General features: G+C 57.6%; 1 protein-coding gene across 1 annotated transcript in view; it reads right to left on the bottom strand.

Moving 5' to 3' along the window:
- Window positions 1-20343, bottom strand: part of SRCAP (Snf2 related CREBBP activator protein) — a 129183-nt gene that overhangs the window by 12108 nt on the left and 96732 nt on the right. Inside the window, 5 exon segments of the mRNA XM_064401832.1 lie at window positions 127-306; window positions 9441-9698; window positions 12540-12654; window positions 15911-16107; window positions 18892-19061. Of these exon segments, the coding sequence (XP_064257902.1) occupies window positions 127-306; window positions 9441-9698; window positions 12540-12654; window positions 15911-16107; window positions 18892-19061 (920 nt within the window).

Here is a 20343-nt window from a genome sequence, read left to right as displayed (position 1 = left end):
GTGTCCCAGGTGTCTCACCTGTCCCAGGTGTGCCCAGGTGTGTTACCTGTCCCAGCTGTGTCCCAGGTGTGCCCAGGTGTGTGTCTCACCTGTCCCAGGTGTCTCACCTGTCCCAGGTGTGCTCACCTGCTCCACGAGCGCGGCGATCTCCTGCTCGGCCTTGCTCAGCTCCTCCTCGGGGCCGTCGGCGCCGGCGCCGTCCTCGGGGCTCAGCGACTCGCTGAACTCGGCCAGCGCCGCCACGCGCTCGGCCTGCGCCTGCGAGGCCGCGCGGATGTCCTCGGGGTCCTCGGCCCCGCACAGCGCCTGGGGACATTCAGGGGACACTCAGGGGACATCGGGGACACTCAGAGGATTGGGGACATTGGGGACATTGGGGACATTGGGGACACTCAGGGGATTGGGGACATTGGGGACATTGGGGACATTGGGGACACTCAGGGGATTGGGGACATTGGGGACATTGGGGACATTGGGGACACTCAGGGGATTGGGGACATTGGGGACATTGGGGACATTGGGGACACTCAGGGGATTGGGGACATTGGGGACATTGGGGACACTCAGGGGATTGGGGACATTGGGGACACTCAGGGGATTGGGGACATTGGGGACATTGGGGACACTCAGGGGATTGGGGACATTGGGGACATTGGGGACGTTGGGAACATTGGGGACACTGGGGACATTGAGAGCAATGGGGACACTGCAGACATTGGAGGCTATGAGGACATTGGGGACACTGCAGACATTGGGGACATTGGAAACACTGGGGACACTGGGGATAATTAGGGACATTGGGGACACTGGAGACATTGGGGACACTGCTGACATTGAGAGCAGTGGGGACACTGCAGACATTGGAGGCAATGGGGACATTGGGGACACTCAGGGGACACTGGGGACACTCAGGCGATTGGGGACATCGAGGACATTCGGGCGTATTTTTGATATTGGGGGCACTGGGGACATTGGGGGCATTGGGGACATTGGAGGTGTTGGGGACATTGGGGACATAGGAAACACTGAAGACGCTGGGGATAACTAGAGACATTGAGGACATTGGGGACTTTGAGGACATTGGGGACATTGGAGGTGTTTGGGACGTTGGGGACATTGGAAACACTGGGGACACTGGGGATAATTAGGGACATTGAGGACATTGAGAACACTGGGGACACTGCAGACATTGGAGGCTATGGGGACATTGGGGACACTCAGGGGACACTGGGGACACTCAGGGGATTGGGGACATTGGGGACACTCAGGGGACACTGGGGACACTCAGGCGATTGGGGACATCGAGGACATTCGGGCGTATTTTTGATATTGGGGACACTGGGGACATTGGAGGTGTTGGGGACATTGGGGACACTGAGAACATTGGGAACAATGGGGACATTGGGACATATTTTGGACACTGGGGACATTGGGGACATTGAGGACATTGGACACATTTGGGACATTGGGGACATTGGGAACGTTTGGGATAATTTGGGACACTGGGGATAATTGGGGACCATCAAGGACATTGGGGACATTTGGGGACACTGAGATCATTGGGGACACTGAGAACATTTGGGGACATGGGGGACATTTGGGGACATCGAGGCCATGGGGGCCATTTGGGGCCGTTGGGGACATTTTGGGCCATTTGGGGACATTGAGGTCACTGGGGACGCTGAGAACATTTGGGGTCATTTGGGGACATTTGGTGACACCGACACCATCAAGGTCATCGGGGACACTGGGGACATTTGGGGACATTGGAGCCATTTGGGGACATTGGGGCCATCAGGGCCATTGGGACTATTTGGGGCCATTTGGGGCCATTTGGGACATCGGGCACATTTGGGGACATTGAGGCTTTTGGGGACATCTGGGGACATTGAAGCCATTTCAGGCCATTGGGGCCATTTGGGGACATTTGGTGACACTCAGACCTTTAGGGCCACTGGGGACATTTGGGGCCATTGAGGTCATTTGGGACACTGAGAACATTTGGGGACGTTGGGGACATTTGGGGACATCGAGGCCATTTGAGGCCATTTAGGGACATTTGGGACATCAAGGCCATCAAGGCCATTGGGGACATTTGGGGCCATTGAGACCATGGGGGACACTGAGAACATTTGGGGTCATCGAGGCCATCAGGGCCATTGGGGACATTTGGGGCCACCTGGGACATCGGGACCATCGGGCACATTGGGGACATTTGGGGCCATTGAAAACATTGGGGACATTTGGTGACACTCAGACCTTTAGGGCCATTGGGGACATTTGGGACATCGAGGCCAATGGGGACATTTGGGGACACTGAGAACATTTGGGACATTGGGGACATTTGAGGCCATCGGGGCAATTTGGGGACATCAAGGCCATCGAGGTCATTTGGGGCCATTGGGGGCCATTGGGGACATTTGGGACACCAATGACACCAAGGCCACTGAGGACATTTAGGGACATCGGGGCCATTTGAGGCCATTTAGGGACATTGAGGTCATTTGGGACATCGGGGACATTGGGGCCATCAGGGCTATTTGGGGACATTGAGTTCATTGGGGACACTGAGAACATTTGGGGTCATTAGGGACATTTGGGACATTTGGGGCCATTTGGTGACACCGAGACCATCGAGGTCATTGGGGCCATCAGGGCCACTGGGGACATTTGGGGCCATTGGAGCCATTTGGGGACATTGACGCCATCAAAGCCACTGAGAACATTTAGGGACATCGAGGACATTTGAGGCCATTTAGGGACATTGAGGACATTGGGGACATTGGGGACATCGAGGCCATTGGGCACATTGGGGACATTTGGGGACATTTGGTGACACCGAGTCCATCGAGGTCATTGGCGCCATCAAGGACATTTGGGGCCACTGGGAACATTTGGGGTCATTGGGGACATCGAGGCCATCGGGGCCATTGGGGACATTTGGGACATCGAGACCAATGGGGACATTTGGGGACATTGAGATCATTGGGGACACTGAGAACATTTGGGGACATTGGGGATATTTGAGGCCATCGGGGCCATTTGGGGACATCAAGGCCATCGAGGTCATTTGGGGCCATTTGGGCCATTTGGGACATCGAGGCTATCAAGGCCATTGGGGACATTTGGGGACATTTGAGACCATTTGGGGACATTGAGGTCATTTGGGACATCGAGGACATTGAGGCCATCGAGGCCATCAGGGCCATTTGGGGACACTGAGGTCACTGGGGACACTGAGAACATTTTGGGGACATTGGAAACGTTTGAGACATCGGGGACATTTGAGGTCATTTAGGGACATTTTGGACATCAAGGCCATCGAGGCCATTGGGGACATTTGGGGCCATCAGGGACATTTGGGGACATTGAGTTCATTGGGGACACTGAGAACATCTGGGGTCATCCAGGCCATCAGGGCCATTGGGGACATTTGGGGCCACTGAGAACATTGGGGACATTTGGTGACACTCAGACCTTTAGGGCCAGTGGGGACATTTGGGACATCGAGGCCATTTTGGACATTTTGGGGCATTGAGTTCATTGGGGACACTGAGAACATCTGGTGCCATTGGGGACATTTGGGGCCATTGGGGCAATTTGGGGACATCAAGGCCATCGAGGCCATTGGGGCCATTTGGGGACATTGGGGCCATTGAAGCCATCAGGGCCATTTGGGACATCAATGCCAATGGGACAATTTGGGGACATTGAGGTCACTGGGGACACTGAGAACATTTGGGGACATTGGGGACATTTGGGGCCATTTGGGACATCAAGGCCATTGGGCACATTGGGGACATTTGGGGACATTGAAGCCATTTCAGGCCATTGCGGCCATTTGGGGACGTTTGGTGACACTCACACCTTTAGGCCCATTGCGGACATTTGGGGTCATCGAGGCCATTGGGGACATTTGGGGACATTGAAACCATTTGGGGCCACTGGAGCCATTTGGTGACACTCAGACCTTTAGGGCCATTGGGCACATTTGGGGACATCGAGGCCATCGGGGACATTGGGGACATCAAGGCCATCAGGACCATTGGGGACATTTGGGGACATTGAGGTCACTGGGGACACTGAGAACATTTGGGGTCATTAGGGACATTTGGGGACATTGGGGCCATTTGGTGACACCGAGACCATCGAGGTCATTGGGGCCATCAGGGCCACTGGGGACATTTGGGGACATCGGGGACATTTGAGGCCATTTAGGGACATTTCGGACATCAAGGCCATTGAGGCCATTGGGGACATTTGGGGCCATCAGGGCCATTGGGGACATTGAGTTCATTGGGGACACTGAGAACATTTGGGGCTATTGGCGACATTTGGGGTCATTGGGGCAATTTGGGGACATCAAGGCCATCAAGGCCATTGGGGCCATTTGGGACATTTGGGGACATTTGAGGTCATTTGGGACATCAGGGCCATCGAGGCCATCGGGTAAATTTGGGGACATTGGTGTCACTGGGGACGCTGAGAACATTTGGGGTCATCGAGTCCATCAGGGCCATTGGGGACATCTGGGGTCATCCAGGCCATCAGGCACATTGGGACATTTGGGGCCATCGAGAACATTGGGGACATTTGGTGACACTCAGACCTTTAGGGCCATTGGGGACATTTGGGACATCGAGGCCAATGGGGCAATTTGGGGACATTGAGATCATTGGGGACACTGAGAACATTTGGGTCATTGGTGACATTTGAGGCCATCGGGGCCATTTGGGGACATCAAGGCCATCGAGGTCATTTGGGGCCATTGGGGGCCATTGGGGACATTTGGGACACCAATGACACCAAGGCCACTGAGGACATTTAGGGACATCGGGGCCATTTGAGGCCATTTAGGGACATTGAGGTCATTTGGGACATCGGGGACATTGGGGCCATCAGGGCTATTTGGGGACATTGAGTTCATTGGGGACACTGAGAACATTTGGGGTCATTAGGGACATTTGGGACATTTGGGGCCATTTGGTGACACCGAGACCATCGAGGTCATTGGGGCCATCAGGGCCACTGGGGACATTTGGGGCCATTGGAGCCATTTGGGGACATTGACGCCATCAAAGCCACTGAGAACATTTAGGGACATCGAGGACATTTGAGGCCATTTAGGGACATTGAGGACATTGGGGACATTGGGGACATCGAGGCCATTGGGCACATTGGGGACATTTGGGGACATTTGGTGACACCGAGTCCATCGAGGTCATTGGCGCCATCAAGGACATTTGGGGCCACTGGGAACATTTGGGGTCATTGGGGACATCGGGGCCATCGGGGCCATTGGGGACATTTGGGACATCGAGGCCAATGGGGCAATTTGGGGACATTGAGATCATTGGGGACACTGAGAACATTTGGGGCCATTGGGGACATTTGGGACATTGAGGCTATCAAGGCCATTGGGGACATTTGGGGCCATTTGAGACCCTTTGGGGACATTGAGGTCATTTGGGACATCGAGGACATTGAGGCCATCGAGGCCATCAGGGCCATTTGGGGCCATTGAGACCATGGGGGACACTGAAAACATTTGGGGACATCGAGGCCATCAGGGCCATTGGGGACATTTGGGACATCGAGGCCAATGGGGCAATTTGGGGACATTGAGGTCATTGGGGACACTGAGAACATTTGGGACATTGGGGACATTTGAGGCCATCGGGGCAATTTGGGGACATCAAGGCCATCAAGGCCATCGAGGTCATTTGGGGCCATTGGGGACATTTGGGACATTGAGGCTATCAAGGCCATTGGGGACATTTGGGGCCATTTGAGACCCTTTGGGGACATTGAGGTCATTTGGGACATCGGGGACATCGAGGCCATCAGGCCCATTTGGGGACACTGAGGTCACTGGGGACACTGAGAACATTTTGGGGACATTGGAAACGTTTGAGACATCGGGGACATTTGAGGTCATTTAGGGACATTTTGGACATCAAGGCCATCGAGGCCATTGGGGACATTTGGGGCCATCAGGGACATTTGGGGACATTGAGTTCATTGGGGACACTGAGAACATTTGGGATCATCGAGGCCATCAGGGCCATTGGGGACATTTGGGGCCACTGAGAACATTGGGGACATTTGGTGACACTCAGACCTTTAGGGCCAGTGGGGACATTTGGGACATCGAGGCCATTTTGGACATTTTGGGGCATTGAGTTCATTGGGGACACTGAGAACATCTGGTGCCATTGGGGACATTTGGGGCCATTGGGGCAATTTGGGGACATCAAGGCCATCGAGGCCATTGGGGCCATTTGGGGACATTGGGGCCATTGAAGCCATCAGGGCCATTTGGGACATCAATGCCAATGGGACAATTTGGGGACATTGAGGTCACTGGGGACACTGAGAACATTTGGGGACATTGGGGACATTTGGGGCCATTTGGGACATCAAGGCCATTGGGCACATTGGGGACATTTGGGGACATTGAAGCCATTTCAGGCCATTGCGGCCATTTGGGGACGTTTGGTGACACTCAGACCTTTAGGCCCATTGCGGACATTTGGGGTCATCGAGGCCATTGGGGACATTTGGGGACATTGAGGTCATTTGGGGCCACTGGAGCCATTTGGTGACACTCAGACCTTTAGGGCCATTGGGCACATTTGGGGACATCGAGGCCATCGGGGACATTGGGGACATCAAGGCCATCAGGATCATTGGGGACATTTGGGGACATTGAGATCATTGGGGACACTGAGAACATTTGGGGTCATTAGGGACATTTGGGGACATTGGGGCCATTTGGTGACACCGAGACCATCGAGGTCATTGGGGCCATCAGGGCCACTGGGGACATTTGGGGCCATTGGAGCCATTTGGGGACATTGACGCCATCAAAGCCACTGAGGACATTTAGGGACATCGAGGACATTTGAGGCCATTTAGGGACATTGAGGACATTGGGGACATTGGGGACATCGAGGCCATTGGGCACATTGGGGACATTTGGGGACATTTGGTGACACCGAGTCCATCGAGGTCATTGGCGCCATCAAGGACATTTGGGGCCACTGGGAACATTTGGGGTCATTGGGGACATCGAGGCCATCGGGGCCATTGGGGACATTTGGGACATCGAGGCCAATGGGGCAATTTGGGGACATTGAGATCATTGGGGACACTGAGAACATTTGGGGACATTGGGGACATTTGAGGCCATCGGGGCCATTTGGGGACATCAAGGCTATCAAGCCCATTTGGGACATTCGGGGCCATTTGGGACATCAAGGCTATCAAGGCCACTGAGGACATTTGGGGACATCGGGGACATCTGAGGCCATTTAGGGACATTGAGGTCATTTGGGACATTGGGGACATTGAGGCCATTGGGTAAATTTGGGGACATTGAGGTCACTGGGGACACTGAGAACATTTGGGGCCATCGAGACCATTTGGGGCCATTGGGGACATTTGGGGCCACCTGGGACATTGGGACCATCGGGCACATTGGGGACATTTGGTGACACTCAGACCTTTAGGGCCATTGGGGACATTTGGGACATCGAGGCCATTGGGGCCATTGGGCACATTTGGGGACATTTGGGGCCATTGAGATCATTGGGGACACTGAGAACATTGGGGACATTGGGGACATTTGGGGACATTGATGCCATTGGGACATTTAGGAACACCAAGGCCATCAAGGCCACTGGGGACATTTGGGGACATCGGGGACATTTGAGGCCATTTAGGGACATTTGGGACATCAAAACCATCGAGGCCATCAGGGCCATTTGGGGACATTTGGGGACATCGGGGACATTGAGGCCATTGAGGCCATCAGGGCCATTTGGGGCCATTGAGACCATGGGGGACACTGAGAACATTTGGGGACATCGAGGCCATCAGGGACATTGGGGACATTTGGGGCCACTGAGAACATCGGGGACATTTGGTGACACTCAGACCTTTAGGGCCAGTAGGGACATTTGGGACATCGAGGCCATTGGGGACATTTGGGGCCATCAGGGCTATGGGGGACATTGAGACCATGGGGGACACTGAGAACATTTGGGATCATCGAGGCCATCAGGGCCATTGGGGACATTTGGGGCCATCGAGAACATCGGGGACATTTGGTGACACTCAGACCTTTAGGGCCATTGGGGACATTTGGGGACATCGAGGCCATTTTGGACATTTGGGGACACTGAGATCATTGGGGACACTGAGAACATTTGGGACATTGGGGACATTTGAGGCCATCGGGGCAATTTGGGGACATCAAGGCCATCGAGGTCATTTGGGGCCATTGGGGGCCATTGGGGACATTTGGGACACCAATGACACCAAGGCCACTGAGGACATTTCGGGACATCGGGGCCATTTGAGGCCATTTAGGGACATTGAGGTCATTTGGGACATTGGGGACATTGGGGCCATCAGGGCTATTTGGGGACATTGAGGTCATTGGGGACACTGAGAACATTTGATGTCATTGGTGACATTTGGGGTCATTGGTGACATTTGGGGCCATTTGGTGACACCGAGTCCATCGAGGTCATTGGCGCCATCAAGGACATTTGGGGCCACTGGGAACATTTGGGGTCATTGGGGACATCGAGGCCATCGGGGCCATCGGGGCCATTGGGGACATCGAGGCCAATGGGGCAATTTGGGGACATTGAGATCATTGGGGACACTGAGAACATTTGGGGACATTGGGGACATTTGGGGCCATCGGGGCAATTTGGGGACATCAAGGCCATCGAGGTCATTTGGGGCCATTTGGGCCATTTGGGACATCAAGGCTATCAAGGCCATTGGGGACATTTGGGGCCATTTGAGACATTTGGGGCCATCGAGAACATTGGGGACATTTGGTGACACTCAGACCTTTAGGGCCATTGGGGACATTTGGGACATCGAGGCCATTGGGGCCATTGGGCACATTTGGGGACATTTGGGGACACTGAGGTCATTGGGGACACTGAGAACGTTTGGGGCCATTGGGGACATTTGGGACATTTGGGACATCAAGGCCATTGGGACAATTTGGGGCCATTGAGATCATTGGGGACACTGAGAACATTTGGGGACATTGGGGACATTTGGGGACATTGAGGCCATTGGGACATTTAGGAACACCAAGGCCATCAAGGCCACTGGGGACATTTGGGGACATTGAGGCCATCAGGGCCATTTAGGGACATTTGGGACATCAAAACCATTGAGGCCATCAGGGCTCTTTGGGGACATCGGGGCCATTGGAGACATTTAGGGACATCAAGGCCACCAAGGCCATCGGGGACATTTGGGGACATCGGGACCCCGTTCCCTCCCCAGGTGCCACCCCGGTGTCCCTCACCTGTCCCCGGGGTCCCTCACCTGTCCCCAGGGTCCCTCACCTGTCCCCGGGGTCCCTCACCTGTCCCCGGGGTCCCTCACCTGTCCCCGGGGTCCCTCACCTGCTCCAGGATGTGCGTCCTCCGGGTGGCCGCGGGGTCCTCGTCATCCTCGTTGTCCCCTCTGTCCCCTCGGTCCCCGTCGCCGTCCCTGTCCCTGTCCCTGTCCCTGTCCCTGTCCCTGTCCCGGTCCCGGTCCCTGTCCCTGTCCCTGTCCCTGTCCCTGTCCCTGTCCCTGTCCCTGTCCCTGTCCCTGTCCCTGTCCCCTCGGTCCCTCGGCGGCTCCTCGGGCGCCATGTCGAACAGCTCGCGGATGGTTTGCTGCGGGAAACACGCGGGGTCACACCTGGGGACACACCTGGGGTCACACCTGGGGACACACCTGGGGACACACCTGGGGACACACCTGGGGACACACCTGGGGACACTGGGGACACACCTGGGGACACACCTGGGGTCACACCTGGGGTCACACCTGGGGACACTGGGGACACACCTGGGGACAGCTGAACCCACCCAGAACCCACCTGGGGACAGTGGGGACACTGGGGACACACCTGGGGACAGCTGGGGACACCTGAACCCCACCAGAACCCACCCGGGGCCACTGAGGACACTGCGGACACACCTGGGGACAGCTGGGGACACACCTGACCTGGGGACACCTGAACCCACCTGGGACACCCCAAACCCCACCTGGGACCCCCAAACCCCACCTGGGACCCACCTGAACCTCACCTGGGACACCCCAAACCTCACCTGGGACCCCCAAACCCCACCTGAACCTCACCTGGGACTGACCTGGAACCCCCAAACCCCACCTGGGACCCACCTGAACCTCACCTGGGACACCCCAAACCTCACCTGGGACCCCCCAAACCCCACCTGGGACCCCCCAAATCCCACCTGAACTTCACCTGGAACCCCCAAACCTCACCTGAAGCTCACCTGGAACCACCAAACCTCACCTGGGACTGACCTGGAAGCCCCAAACCTCACCTGGGACCCCCCAAACCCCACCTAACTCACCTCAAACCTCACCTGGGACCTCCAAACCCCACCTGAACCCCACCTGGGACCTCCAAACCTCACCTGGGGCCCCCAAACCCCACTTGGAACCCCCCAAACCTCACCTGGACACCCCAAACCCCACCTGGGACCCCCCAAACCTCACCTGGGATCCCCAAACCTCACCTGGCACCCCTAAGTCCCACCTGGGACACCCCAAACCTCACCTAGGACGCCCTAGACCCAACCTGGACCCACCTGAGCCTCACCTGGATACACCTGGGATCCCCAAACCCCACCTGGGACCCCCCAAACCTCACCTGAAGCTCACCTGGACCCCCCAAACCTCACCTGGGACTCCCAAACTCCACCTGGGACCCCCCAAACCTCACCTGTGACTCCCAAACACCACCTGAGACACCTCAAACCTCACCTGGGACCCCCAAACCCCACTTGGGACCCACCTGAACCTCACCTGCCCATCCCTAAAGCGCCCTTAAAAGGTTCTTCCACACCTGGAACCCACCTGGGACCCCCCCAAACCTCACCTGGGACCCCCCAGACCCCACCTGAGATCCCCAGACCCCACCTGAACCACACCTGAGCCTCACCTGGATGCATCTGAGATCCCCAGAGCCCACCTGGACCCACCTGGGACCCCCCAGTCCTCACCTGGACTAACCCGAAGCTCACCTGGGACCCCCAAACCCCACCTGAACCTCACCTGGGACTGACCTGGGACGCCCAAACCTCACCTGGACCCACCTGAACCCTCACTTGAGACACCCAAATCTCACCTGGAACTGACCTGGGACCCCCCAAACCTCATCTGGACCCACCTGAGCCTCACCGGGGACCCCCGAGACCCAACCTAAACCTCACCTGAGCCCATGTGCATCTCACCTGGGCACACCTGAGCCTCACCTGGGACCCCCAAACCCCACCTAAGACCCCCCAAACCTCAGCTGAACCTCACCTGGACCCACTCGAACCTCACCTGAAACCCTCAGACACCACCTGGGACCCACCTGGGACCCCCCAAACCCCACCTGGGACCCCCCAAACCCCACCTGGGACCCCCAAACCCCACCTGGGACCCCCCAAACCCCACCTGGGACCCCCAAACCTCATCTGGACCCACCTGAGCCCTCACTTGAGACCCCCAAACTTCACCTGGGACCCCCAAACCCCACCTGGGACCCCCAAACCTCACCTGGGACACCCCAAACCCCACCTGGGACCCCCAAACCTCACCTGGGACACCCCAAACCTCACCTGGGACCCCCAAACCTCACCTGGGACCCCCCAAATCCCACCTGAACCCACCTGAACCTCACTGGGGACCCGCCTGAGCCTCACCTGGGACCCACCTGAGCCTCACCTGGGACCCCCCAAACCCCACCTGGACCCACCTGAGCCTCACCGGGGACCCCCGAGACCCAACCTAAACCTCACCTGAGCCTCACCTGGACCCATGTGCACCTCACCTGGGCACACCTGAGCCTCACCTGGGACCCCCAAACCCCACCTAAGACCCCCCAAACCTCAGCTGAACCTCACCTGGACCCACTCGAACCTCACCTGAAACCCTCAGACACCACCTGGGACCCACCTGGGACCCCCCAAACCCCACCTGGGACCCCCCAAACCCCACCTGGGACCCCCCAAACCCCACCTGGGACTGACCTGGAACCCCCAAACCTCACCTGGACCCACCTGAGACCCCTCAAACCTCACCTGGGACCCCCAAACCTCACCTGGGACCCCGAAACCTCACCTATGACCCCCCAAACCCCACCTGAACCTCACCTGGACCCCCCAAACCTCACCTGGGACCCCCCCAAACCCACCTGAACCTCACCTGGACCCACCTAAACCTCACCTGGGACTGACCTGGAACCCCCAAACCTCACCTGGACCCACCTGAGACCCCTCAAACCTCACCTGGGACCCACCTGGGACCTCCAAATCCCACCTGGGACCCCCAAAGCCCACCTGAGACCCCCCCAGACCTCACCTGGACCCACCTGAACCCCACCTGGGACCCCCAAACCTCACCGGGACCCCCCAAACCCCACCTGAACCTCACCTGGGACCCCCCAAACCTCACCTGGGACCCACCAGTGCCCCCAGCCCTCACCTGTGGGCGCTCACCTGTTTGAAGTAGGCGGTGGTGAAGTTGCCGCCCTCGATGGCCATGTCCCCCAGCAGCCGCTTCTGGTTGGCCTTCTTGAGGATGTTCTCCTCCACCGTGCGCTCGCTGATCAGCCTGCAGGTACAGGGACAGGTGAGACAGGTGAGCACACAGGTGAGACAGGTAACACAGGTAACAGAGGGGAACAGCCCCAGGGTGTTCTCCTGCACCGTGCGCTCGCTGATCAGCCTGCAGGTACAGGGACAGGTGAGACAGGTGAGCACACAGGTGAGACAGGTAACACAGGTAACAGAGGGGAACAGCCCCAGGGTGTTCTCCTGCACCGTGCGCTCGCTGATCAGCCTGCAGGTGAGACATGGACAGGTGAGACAGCTGAGAGACAGGTGAGACAGGTGAGAGACAGGTGAGACAGGTGAGACAGGTGAGACAGGTACAGACAGGTACGGACAGGTGAGACAGGTACAGACAGGTGAGACAGGTAACAGAGGGGAACAGCCCCAGGATGTTCTCCTCCACCGTGCGCTCGCTGATCAGCCTGCAGGTACAGGGACAGGTGAGACAGGTGAGCACACAGGTGAGACACAGGTAACACAGGTAACAGAGGGGAACAGCCCCAGGGTGTTCTCCTCCACCGTGCGCTCGCTGATCAGCCTGCAGGTGAGACAGGTACGGACAGGTGAGACAGGTGAGCACACAGGTGAGACAGGTGAGAGACAGGTGAGACAGGGGAACAGCCCCAGGGTGCTCTCCTCCACCGTGCGCTCGCTGATCAGCCTGCAGGTGAGACATGGACAGGTGAGACAGGTACGGACAGGTACAGACAGGTGAGACAGGGACAGACAGGTGAGACAGGTGAGACAGGTACAGACAGGTGAGAGACAGGTGAGACAGGGGAACAGCCCCAGGGTGTTCTCCTCCACCGTGCGCTCGCTGATCAGCCTGCAGGTACGGACAGGTGAGACAGGTGAGAGACAGGTGAGATACAGGTGAGACAGGGACAGACAAGTGAGACACGTGAGACAGGTACAGACAGGTGAGAGACAGGTGAGACAGCCCCAGGTGAGCCCCAGGGTGTTCTCCTGCACCGTGCGCTCGCTGATCAGCCTGCAGGTACGGACAGGTACGGACAGGTGAGAGACAGGTGAGAGACAGGTGAGATACAGCTGAGACACAGGTGAGACAGGTGAGACACAAGTGAGACAGGTGAGAGACAGGTACAGACAAGTGAGACACAGGTGAGACGGGTAAGACAGGTGAGACACAGGTGAGACACAGACAAGTGAGATATACAAGTGAGACAGGTGAGATACAGGTGAGACAGGTGAGATACAGGTGAAAGAACTGAGACAGATCACACAGGTGACGCCGGTGAGCTCTCAGCCGCACAGGTGAGCTCCAGGTGAGCTCCAGGTGCTCACCTGAGCCCCCAGGTGAACCCTCACCTACCCAGGAGCTACAGGTGAGCTCCTGACTCCAAAAATACCTGCACAGGTGAGCCCAGAACTCCCAAACACCTGCACAGGTGAGGCTGTAACCCCCAAACACCTGCACAGGTGAGCTCCAGGTATTACAGGTAAGCCCAGAACTCCCAAATAACCACACAGGTGAGCTCCTAAATCCCAAACACCTGCACAGGTGAGTCCATAACCCCCAAATTCCTGCACAGGTGAGCTCGTAACTCCCAAACACCTGCACAGGTGAGCTCCAGGTGTTACTGGTGAGTCTATAACCCCCAAACACCTGCACAGGTGAGGTCCAGGTATTACAGGTGAGGCTGTAACTCCCAAACACCTGCGCAGGTGAGCCCGTAACCCACAAACACCTGCACAGGTGAGCCCAGAACCCCCAAATAACCACACAGGTGAGGCTGTAACTCCCAAACACCTGCCCAGGTGAGGCTGTACCCGGCCCAGGTGCGCTCACCTGTAGACGTGGACGTCGCGGGTCTGGCCGATGCGGTGGCACCTGTCCTGCGCCTGCCCAGGGACCCCAACAACCCCAAACACCTGCACAGGTGAGCCCAGAACCCCCAAATAACCACACAGGTGAGGCTGTAACCCCCAAACACCTGCACAGGTGAGCCCAGAACCCGCAAATACCTGCACAGGTGAGCTCCAGGTGCTACAGGTGAACCCAGAACTCCCAAATAACCACACAGGTGAGCTCCTGACTCCCCAATAACTGCACAGGTGAGGCTGTAACTCCCAAACCCCTGCACAGGTGAGATCCTGACTTCCAAACACCTGCACAGATGAGCCCAGAACTCCCAAATACCTGCACAGGTGAGCTCCAGGTATTACAGGTGACTCCATAATACCCAAACACCTGCACAGGTGAGTCCCTAACCCCCAAATAACCACACAGGTGAGCTCCTGACTGCCAAACACCTGCACAGGTGAGCCCAGAACCCCCAAATAACCACACAGGTGAGGCTGTAACCCCCAAACACCTGCACAGGTGAGCTCCTAAATCCCAAACACCTGCACAGGTGAGTTCCAAGTATTACAGGTGAGCCCAGAACTCCCAAATAACCACACAGGTGAGCTCATAACTCCCAAACACCTGCACAGGTGAGGCTGTAACTCACACAAAACCCCCCCAGGTGAGTCCCAGGTGCGCTCACCTGTAGACGTGGACGTCGCGGGTGTGGCCGATGCGGTGGCACCTGTCCTGCGCCTGCCCAGGGACCCAAACAACCCCAAACACCTGCACAGGTGAGCCCAGAACCCCCAAATAACCACACAGGTGAGCTCCTGACTTCCAAACCCCTGCACAGGTGAGGCTGTAACTCCCAAACCCCTGCCCAGGTGAGGCTGTACCCGGCCCAGGCGCGCTCACCTGTAGATGTGGACGTCGCGGGTGTGGCCGATGCGGTGGCACCTGTCCTGCGCCTGCCCAGGGACCCCAACAACCCCAAACACCTGCACAGGTGAGCCCAGAACCCCCAAACACCTGCACAGGTGAGCTCTAAAATCCCAAATACCTGCACAGGTGAGCTCCAGGTATTACAGGTGAGCTTCTAACTCCTAAACACCTGCACAGGTGAGGCTGTAATCCACAAACACCTGCACAGGTGAGCTCCAGGTATTACAGGTGAGCCCAGAACTCCCAAATAACCACACAGGTGAGCTCATAACTCCCAAACACCTGCACAGGTGAGCTCCAGGTATTATAGGTGACTTTATAATATGCAAAAACCTGCACAAGTGAGGCTGTAACTCCCAAACACCTGCGCAGGTGAGCTCCAGGTATTACAGGTGACTCCATAATACCCAAACACCTGCACAGGTGAGGTCCAGGCATTACAGGTGAGGCTGTAACTCCCAAACCCCTGCCCAGGTGAGGCTGTACCCGGCCCAGGCGCGCTCACCTGTAGATGTGGACGTCGCGGGTCTGGCCGATGCGGTGGCACCTGTCCTGCGCCTGCGCGTCCATGGTGGGGTTCCAGTCCGAGTCGTAGAACACCACGGTGTCGGCCCCGGCCAGGTTGACGCCGACGCCGCCCGAGCGCGTCGAGAGGATGAAGCAGAAGATTCGCTTGTCGGCGTTGAAGCGCTCCATCAGCGCCTGCGGGACGCGCAGGTGAGCCCGGGCACACCTGGGGCACCTGGGCACACCTGGGACACCTGGGGCACACCTGGGCACACCTGGGACACACCTGGGATACCTGGGGCACACCTGAGATAGCTGGGGCACCTGGGGCACACCTGGGGCACACCTGGGGCACACCTGGGATACCTGGGGCACACCTGAGGTACCTGGGGCACACCTGGGGCACACCTGAGACACCTGGGGCACACCTGGGATACCTGGGGCACACCTGGGGCACACCTGAGATACCTGGGGCACACCTGAGGTACCTGGGACACACCTGGGACACACCTGGGACATCTGGGGCACACCTGGGGCACACCTGAGATACCTGGGGCACACCTGAGGTACCTGGGGCACACCTGGGGAACACCTGAGATACCTGGGGCACACCTGGGGGGACACCTGGGGCACACCTGAGATACCTGGGGCACACCTGGGGCACACCTGAAATACCTGGAGCACACCTGGGGCACACCTGAGATACCTGGGGCACACCTGAGATACCTGGGGCACACCTGAGACACACCTGGGGCACCTGGGCACACCTGGGAAGGAGCTCAGGGCACTCAGGAGCTCACCTGAGACACCTGGGAGTTCACCTGGAGCTCACTGCCCATCCATCCCAGCCTCTGTGCCCAGGTGTGTCTGACCCCGCCCAGGTGTGTCCCAGCCATCCCCAGGTGTGTCCCAGGTGTATCTGACCCATCCCCAGATGTGTCTAACCCATCCCCAGGTGTGTCTGACCCCGCCTAGGTGTGTCCCAGGTGTGTCTGACCCTGCCCAGGTGTGTCCCAGGTGTGTCTGACCCCATTCAGGTGTGTCCCAGGTGTGTCTGACCCTGCCCAGGTGTGTCTGACCCTGCCCAGGTGTGTCCCAGGTGTGTCTAACCCATCCCCAGGTGTGTCTGACCCATCCCCAGGTGTGTCTGACCCTGCCCAGGTGTGTCCCAGGTGTGTCTAACCCATCCCCAGGTGTGTCTGACCCATCCCCAGGTGTGTCTGACCCATCCCCAGGTGTGTCTCAGGTGTGTCCCAGCCATCCCCAGGTGTGTCTGACCCTACCCAGGTGTGTCCCACATGTGTCTAACCCTGCTCAGGTGTGTCTAACCATGCTCAGGTGTGTCCCAGGTGTCTCTAACCCTGCCCAGGTGTCTCTAACCCTGCTCAGGTGCATCCCAGGTGCATCTAACCCTATCCAGGTGTGTCTAACCCATCCCCAGCTGTGTCCCAGGTGTCTCTAAGCCAATCCCAGCTGTGTCCCAGGTGTGTCTGACCCTATCCAGGTGTGTCCCAGGTGTACCTAACCCATCCCCAGGTGTATCGCAGGTGTGTCTGACCCAGCCCAGGTGTGTCTGACCTAGCTCAGGTGTATTCCAGGTGTCTCCCAGGTGTGTGTAACCCCACCCAGGTGTGCCCAGGTGTCTCTAACTGTCCCCAAGTGTGTCTCAGCCACACCCAACTCATCCCCAGGTGTCTCTAACCCTACCCAGGTGTGCCCAGGTGCGTGCCTCACCTGTCTCTGCTCGACGCGGGTGGAGCCGTCCAGGCGCAGGTAGATGTGCCCGTGGAAGGTGAGGAAGCGCTCGAGCACGTCGAGCATGCCTGACCCCCCCAGGTGTGTCCCAGGTGTGTCCCACCCTACCCAGGTGTGTCCCAGGTGTACCTAACCCATCCCCAGGTGTGTCCCAGGTGTGTCTCAGGTGTGTCTGACCCAGCCCAGGTGTGTCTGACCTAGCTCAGGTGTATTCCAGGTGTCTCCCAGGTGTGTGTAACCCCACCCAGGTGTGTCCCAGGTGTCTCTAACTGTCCCCAGGTGTGTCTCAGACACACCCAACACATCCCCAGGTGGGTCTGACCCTGCTCAGGTGTATCCCAGGTGTGTCTAACCCAACCCCAGGTGCATCTAACCCTATCCAGGTGTGTCCCAGCCATCCCCAGGTGTGTCCCAGGTGTGTCTAACCCTGCCCAGGTGTGTCTGACCCATCCCCAGGTGTGTCTGACCCCATTCAGGTGTGTCCCAGGTGGATCTAACCCTATCCAGGTGTGTCTAACCCTGCCCAGGTGTGTCTGACCCATCCCCAGGTGTGTCTAACCCTGCTCAGGTGTGTCCCAGGTGTGTCTAACCCATCCCCAGGTGTGTCCCAGGTGTGTCTGACCCCATTCAGGTGTGTCCCAGGTGTATGTAACCCTATCCAGGTGTGTCCCAGGTGTGTCTGACCCTGCCCAGGTGTGTCCCAGGTGTCTCTAACCCATCCCCAGGTGTGTCTGACCCTGCCCAGGTGTATCCCAGGTGTGTCTAACCCATCCCCAGGTGTGTCCCAGGTGTCTCTAACCCTACCCAGGTGTGTCTCAGGTGTACCTAACCCATCCCCAAGTGTATCTAACTGTGCCCAGCTGTGTCCCAGGTGTGTCTGACCCTGCCCAGGTGTGTCTGACCCATCCCCAGGTGTGTCCCAGGTCTGTCTAACCCTACTCAGGTGTGTCCCAGGTGTATGTAACCCTGCCCAGGTGTATCGCAGGTGTGTCTGACCCCACCCAGGTGTGTCTAACCCTATCCAGGTGTGCCCAGGTGTGCCCCAGGTGTATCTAACCCATCCCCAGGTGTGTCTAGCCCATCCCCAGGTGTGCCCCAGGTGTATCTAACCCTACCCAGGTGTGCCCAGGTGTGTCTAACCCTGCCCAGGTGTGCCTCAGGTGTATTTAACCCATCCCCAGGTGTCTCTAACCCTACCCAGGTGTGCCCAGGTGCGTGCCTCACCTGTCTCTGCTCGACGCGGGTGGAGCCGTCCAGGCGCAGGTAGATGTGCCCGTGGAAGGTGAGGAAGCGCTCGAGCACGTCGAGCATGCGTGTCATCTGCGTGAAGATCAGCACGCGGTGCCCGCCCGCCCGCAGCCGCCGCAGCAGCACGTCCAGCGCCTGCAGCTTACCTGCGCAGGTGAGACCGCACAGGTGAGACCAGACAGGTGAGATCACACAGGTGAGACCAGACAGGTGAGATCAGACAGGTGAGATCAGACAGGTGAGATCAGACAGGTGAGACAGGTGAGAGACAGGTGAGATCAGACAGGTGAGATACAGCCAGGTGAGATCGCACAGGTGAGATCAGACAGGTGAGATCAGACAGGTGAGATCAGACAGGTGAGAGACAGGTGAGATCAGACAGGTGAGATCAGACAGGTGAGATACAGCCAGGTGAGAGGTGAGATCACACAGGTGAGATCAGACAGGTGAGACAGGTGAGAGACAGGTAAGACAGGTGAGATCACACAGGTGAGATCAGACAGGTGAGACACAGACAGGTGAGACACAGACAGGTGAGACCAGACAGGTGAGACAGGTGAGATCAGACAGGTGAGATCAGACAGGTGAGATCAGACAGGTGAGATCAGACAGGTGAGACAGGTGAGATCGGACAGGTGAGATCAGACAGGTGAGATCAGACAGGTGAGACAGGTGAGATCGGACAGGTGAGATCAGACAGGTGAGATCAGACAGGTGAGATCAGACAGGTGAGACAGGTGAGATCGGACAGGTGAGATCAGACAGGTGAGATCAGACAGGTGAGATCACACAGGTGAGATCACACAGGTGAGATCAGACAGGTGAGATCACACAGGTGAGATCAGACAGGTGAGACACAGACAGGTGAGATCAGACAGGTGAGATCAGACAGGTGAGATCAGACAGGTGAGACACAGACAGGTGAGATCACACAGGTGAGACACAGACAGGTGAGATCAGACAGGTGAGATCACACAGGTGAGATCACACAGGTGAGATCAGACAGGTGAGATCAGACAGGTGAGATCGCACAGGTGAGATCAGACAGGTGAGATCACACAGGTGAGATCACACAGGTGAGATCACACAGGTGAGGTCACACAGGTGAGACCAGACAGGTGAGATCAGACAGGTGAGGTCACACAGGTGAGATCACACAGGTGAGATCAGACAAGTGAGACAGGTGAGAGACAAGTGAGGGTTGGGGATTTGGGTGCGGGGTCCCTTCAGCACCCCCTGTCCCCAATGTCCCCAATCCCCCTGATGTCCCCAAGACCCCCAGAGTCTCCAATGTCCCCCTGACCCCTCCTGTCCTCCTGTGACCCCCAGACCCAAAACAACCCCAGAGTCCCTAATGTGCCAAATCCCCCCAATGTCCCCAATCCCCTCCATGTCCCAAATGTCCCCAGTGTCCCCAATCCCCCCAAT

Source organism: Passer domesticus, chromosome 33 (assembly GCF_036417665.1).
Source record: "Passer domesticus isolate bPasDom1 chromosome 33, bPasDom1.hap1, whole genome shotgun sequence".
In the NCBI taxonomy this organism is placed as follows: Eukaryota; Metazoa; Chordata; class Aves; order Passeriformes; family Passeridae; genus Passer; species Passer domesticus.
This window is presented reverse-complemented; position numbering and strand designations above follow the sequence as displayed.